General features: G+C 50.0%; 1 protein-coding gene across 1 annotated transcript; it reads left to right on the forward strand.

Moving 5' to 3' along the window:
• Positions 1–80: 80 nt before the first annotated feature.
• Positions 81–1804, forward strand: LOC118322343 (growth arrest and DNA damage-inducible protein GADD45 beta-like). The gene is made up of 4 exons (XM_035654002.1): positions 81–459; positions 587–688; positions 800–1022; positions 1236–1804. Exons 1-4 carry the CDS (start codon positions 416–418, stop codon positions 1347–1349), a joined length of 483 nt encoding a protein of 160 aa, XP_035509895.1. The 5' UTR covers positions 81–415; the 3' UTR covers positions 1350–1804.
• Positions 1805–5150: the final 3346 nt, after the last annotated feature.

Below are 5150 nucleotides of genomic sequence, written 5' to 3' on the forward strand. Positions count from 1 at the left end.
GAGAGAGAGACAGGGAGGGAGGGAGAGGGAGAGAGGGAGAGAGGGGGGGATTCTCCGAAACCACCCACGTGGGATCACCGGCGTCTGCTGCGCGCTCAGCCAATGGGAGCAGAGTCCGGGGGATCTATTGACAGCGGAGGACCAATCAGAGAGCGAGCTGCCGGGCGGGGTGCCGCCCACCGCGCACAGAGAGTATAAAGAGAGAGAGCGAGAGCCTGCAGCAGCACAGACTCTCTCACCCTCAGACGGACTAACTGTCGGTAACGGACTCTGGACCGAGCTGGATTATTGTTGGGACTTTATTCCGGAACAGTAACGGACAGTAACGGACAGTAACGGACAGTAACGGACAGTAACGGACAGTAACGGACTCTGGATATTTCTCTTTATTCTGGATTATTTCACTCACTTCAACATGACTCTGGAGGAGCTGGTTGGGTCCAACAGCACCGACATAAAGTAAGTTATTACCGGAGAGCCGGTTCTGTTACCAGCTGTGCACATCGTACAGCTTTCTGTGAGTGTGTGTGTGCGTGCTGTGCGTGCTGTGCGGGGCTCTGTCTCTAACCGCCTCTGTGCTCTGCAGGATGGAGACGGTGAGTCAGGCTCTGGAGGAGTTGCTGGTCGTGGCTCAGCGGAAGGACTGTCTCACGGTGGGAGTGTACGAGTCCGCCAAACTCATGAATGTGTAAGTATGACTTTTATTTCCCGCACATTCCCGCACCTTGTATCATAACTCAGCTCTTCCGTGAGCCTGTGTGGCGCTGACGTTAACCCGGTTCTGTCCTCGGTTCTGCAGAGACCCGGACAGCGTGGTCCTGTGCGTGCTCGCCACCGATGAGGAGGATGAAGGTGACATCGCGCTGCAGATCCACTTCACGCTGCTGCAGGCTTTCTGCTGCGACAACGACATCAACATCGTGCGGGTGTCCGGCATGAGGCGGCTGGCCCAGCTGCTGGAGGAGGACACCGGGGACAGCAGCGGCAACGAGCCCCGCGACCTGCACTGCATCCTGGTCACTGTAAGTCCCACCTCCCGCTGCTCCTCCCGGAGGACAGATAATAAGAGTTAGAAGAAATGTAGAAAAAGTATCCGAGTACTTGTGATGAATTTGCACAAGTGAAAATATTTCTAAAAATCAACAAATACAAAATTAATATGATCCTTAATAAACACAGTTGGTGACGTCATAAATAAATAATAATAATAATAATAGCAATGTTTCCTGTTGCAGAACCCCCCCGTGCAGCCGCTGCAGTGTCCCGCTCTACAGAACATCAGCAGCTTCTGTGAGGAGAGTCGCTGCAGGAACCAGTGGGTCCCCAGTCTGGACCTGCAGGACCGCTGAACCGGGTCCAGTCAGACCGCTTGTGGAGCGGTGAGAACGAGTGGAAACAGTCCAAACAGCCGGCCTCCTTCTGGAGAGGAACCGCGGCGTTTGAGTTGAGACCGGACCGAGACTGGACCGAGACCGGACCGAGCCCGGAGCCTCTTCCTGCTGCCTGATGGGCCGATACCGGAGGGGGAGGGGGAGGGCGCGTGGACGGGTTCTGGAAGCCGGACCCGGCCTCCCGTTAGAGGATCCGGGTCCTGGAGCTGCAGAGGCAGAATGAACTGAGCTGCACCTGAAGGACTTCCTGCTCACCTGAGCTCAGGTGGCGCTACAGTGACGTCATGTTTTATTATTTCCTGTTTGTGACACGATGGAGTGACATCACAGCCGAGTATTTAAAGGAACAGTAATATATGTGATCAGCTGTTTATTGAACCTGTTGATTGATCAATAAATTATTGACGGAGAAATTATTGATTTCTGAGTGTTTTGTGTGAGTGTGTGACAACATTTAACAAGAGAAAAGATTAAAAGTGTTTTTACACACATTTTGCTGAAACCCAGCGACTGATGTTTGTCCACATGAGCACCCTTACTTCTGACTGATGCAGCATTAGCATTAATAATCAGCTGATTGGACAATAAAGAGGTTATTGAGGATCCTGACTCCGCCCACAGTCAGACTGTCCCACACTGTTCTGGTTTCCAGGTCCTGTTCTCTTCAGTTCTCTTCAGTTCTCTTCAGTTCAGATTCTGACAGAAGTTCTCAGACACTTTCAGTAGAGCCGCTTCTCCTGCAGGTCCTGTGGAGTTTCTGCTTCCAGTCAGCTGTTGGTGAAACTGAAACTGGACCTGTCGGTTTACTTTAAGACCACAGAGGTGTGTGTGTGGGGGGGGGGTCCCTGTCGTACATGTGAACACTATCTGCAGTGTTGTTGTATTAACAATACATTGAGTCACTCTCAGTTCTGTAGAAATCTGTCAAACAAACCTTCAGAGATAAAATAAATGTTTCTACTCGGACTGTTAAAAGTGTGTGTGTGTGTGTGTGTGTGTGGAGGTCGGAGGTCACGCTGGGGGCTGAGGAGCTCGGACAGGTGAGGAGGTGCCAGCAGCTGCACCTCCTGTAGTTTCAGAATAAAAGCACACAGAAACAAAAGGAAGGTCAGACCACTGATTTATTGAATCAGGTTGAACCATTAAAACGTATTAATGTGTAAATCTGTTCAACCATTTCACTTTCATTTCTGTCTGCGTTCACTTTACAATCAGCTAACGAGGTACAACATGTATGTTTTTGCAGGATTTCAGGATTTCTGTCCCGACATGGCGGATTAAAGGAGAGCGGCTCGTTACTGGTTCCTCAGGGGTTCCTCAGGGGTTCCTCAGGGGTTCCTCTGGGGTTCCTCTGGGGTTCCTGATCTTTGAAGGTTATTTGTTGCCCCTGTGGTGTTTTTCTTTGAACGTGTTGAATATTTCTGCGTACACAGAGTCCTTCCAGCTGTGTGTGTGTCTTTGAGTGTGTGTGTGTGTGAAGCACAAACAGCCTCCAGCCTCGGCCCCTGATGTCACATCCTGATGTCACATCCTGTTGTAACGGGGACTCCGCCGCTCGGCTGACGCCACAGGTCTGTTTGTTTTGGCAGCCAGCCCGTCCCTGGGGCGGACGGGGCCACGGCTCCTCTGGCAGCTCGAAACAGACGCAGTCCTGAGCCTTTAATGTTAACACCCACATTCACACACACTCTCAGACCGTCATGGAGACTTTGTGACGGCGGCCACCCGTCAACGCTTTCACACTTTGTGAAGTTTCACTTTAGAGTCCTGACACTGTTAGCGGATTATTGTGACTGAATGGAAACGCTCACGGCTCCAGTCAGCAGAGATTTCTAGTTCCCGCCACTCAGAGAGCTTCGGTTACTGTTAGCCACAGTTAGCTGCAGCTACATTAACAGCTGGAGGACGTCAGTGGAAGAAGCTCCATATGATGTTATTATTATTAATAATATTAATATTATGAATGTAATAATGAGTCCTGATTACAGGACTGACGCACTCTCTCAGGTCTTCACACTCGCTGTTCTCGCAGTGAAAAGCATTATGGGTGTGTGCGGGGATCAGGTTGGTACATTCCTTCCATCAGAGACTGTCAGATTAAACTGATGTCAGATCAGTTCAGTCGGGGTGTGACTGTTTGATGTTAACGTAACCATGACAACGGCTTTTACTAGCTTCGACCACATAGCAATGAGCTCCCGTGTTAACAGTGTCCATAAGTCAGTGTGTAGTTCTGATATATGAACCTGTGTGTGTGTGTGTGTGTGTGTGTGCGCTCTCTTTATACATTCTAATGTTCACTGCTGCCTGCAGGTTCAGTTATTGATAATGATTGATAAAGATCATTCAGCGTGATAATAACCTATAAAAGGATCAGTGTGAGAATGATCTCAGGATAGCAGCTGTATTTTTAACACTGGGGAGGAATATGTGTCACAGTTATTTCTGTTGAGCTGCAGCGTCCACGTACAGCGAGGAGGCCTTCCTGCCCTGCGTCACGTTGCCATGGAAACAGATGGAGCCCGACAATTGGGGCCGAGCAGCCGGTGGGAGCCGCGGTTGAGCCGACCGGCACGTCGACGTGTTACGTAGGGAGATCCTGCTGCAGCGTCACTGACCATGTAAGGCTGCTTCAGGAGCCACGGAGAGCATCAGAGGGATGAGTCACAGAGGAGGAGGAGGAGGAGGAGGAGGAGGAGGAGGAGGAAGCTGTGAGAGGCAGAGATCGCTGCAGCATCACAGAAACACATCAAGCAGCAGAGCAGAAAAAGGACAAAGCTGCAGAATATCACATTTCTGACACTGAGTTCAGGTTATTGAAGGCAGCATGAACAGCATGAACACAGTGCATCCCATAATAATCCCTCTGAATCACAATCAGTCTGCTTCCTCATGTGTACAGTTTCCTGGATAAACAGGCAGATATTGATCCAGTGAACGCTGTCGGACCGAATCCAGCACCGAGCGGTTCGTTAAGGATCAATCTGTCCATCAGAAACTGTCACTGACCTCGAGACTGTGACGTTATTACTGTCGGTCTCTGAGGAGAAAGATAGAAAGATAGAATCTCATAACATTACTGTTGGGTAGTTTCAGCTAACTGCTGTAAAACCTCTCTCTCTCTCTTTCTGTCTGTCTTTTTTTAAAGTTTTTTTTTTTGGGCCTTTATTAGACAGAGACAGCTGGAGACAGACAGCAAAGGGCTGCAGGTCGGATTCGAACCCGGCCGCTGCAACTCCGTTTATGGGTCGCCAGTTCCACTGACTGAGCCAACCAGGCGCCCCCCTCTGCAGGTTTCTGATGGCGACTCCCTGCCGACCGTCCGTCCTGCGTCTGTTGGCTGCAGCGGACGTGTTGTTGGACGGACGGGAAGCTGCAGGAGATTAAAGGTTGACCTTTGACCTTAGACACAAACATTCCTGAATCGTAATCAGAAATATGGAACAAAGCTAACGGTTAGTGTCTGTCTGTCTGTCTGTCTGTCTGTCTGTCTGCACAGCTTGAATAAAGTTTGTGTCTGTTTTCTGACTGGCAGCAACATGAACACACACACAGGAAGTGGTGCAGTGTGTGTGTGTGTGTGTGAAGGGGGGCTGGGGGTATTTACTGAAAGACAAACCAGAGCTTCACTTTCTGTTTTTCTCTTTGAGCAGAACTCTGCTGTTGGATGGAAATACGTTGATGTTCCCGTCAGGATGAACCAGAATAACTTTATTGATCCCTGCAGAACGCGGTGTGGGTCTGGTGTTGGTCGCTGTA

Source organism: Morone saxatilis, unplaced genomic scaffold (genome assembly GCF_004916995.1).
Source record: "Morone saxatilis isolate NCDOM2014 unplaced genomic scaffold, NCSU_SB_2.0 Contig12, whole genome shotgun sequence".
NCBI lineage: Eukaryota > Metazoa > Chordata > Actinopteri > Moronidae > Morone > Morone saxatilis.

What these genes read in the sequence shown, in the direction of transcription:
- LOC118322343 (XM_035654002.1), top strand. Translation starts at nt 416, where the DNA reads ATGACTCTGGAGGAGCTGGTTGGGTCCAACAGCACCGACATAAA. An exon ending in TCCAACAGCACCGACATAAA is followed by an intron (nt 460 to 586) that starts GTAAGTTATTAC and finishes TGTGCTCTGCAG; the next exon opens with GATGGAGACGGTGAGTCAGG. An exon ending in TCCGCCAAACTCATGAATGT is followed by an intron (nt 689 to 799) that starts GTAAGTATGACT and finishes TCGGTTCTGCAG; the next exon opens with AGACCCGGACAGCGTGGTCC.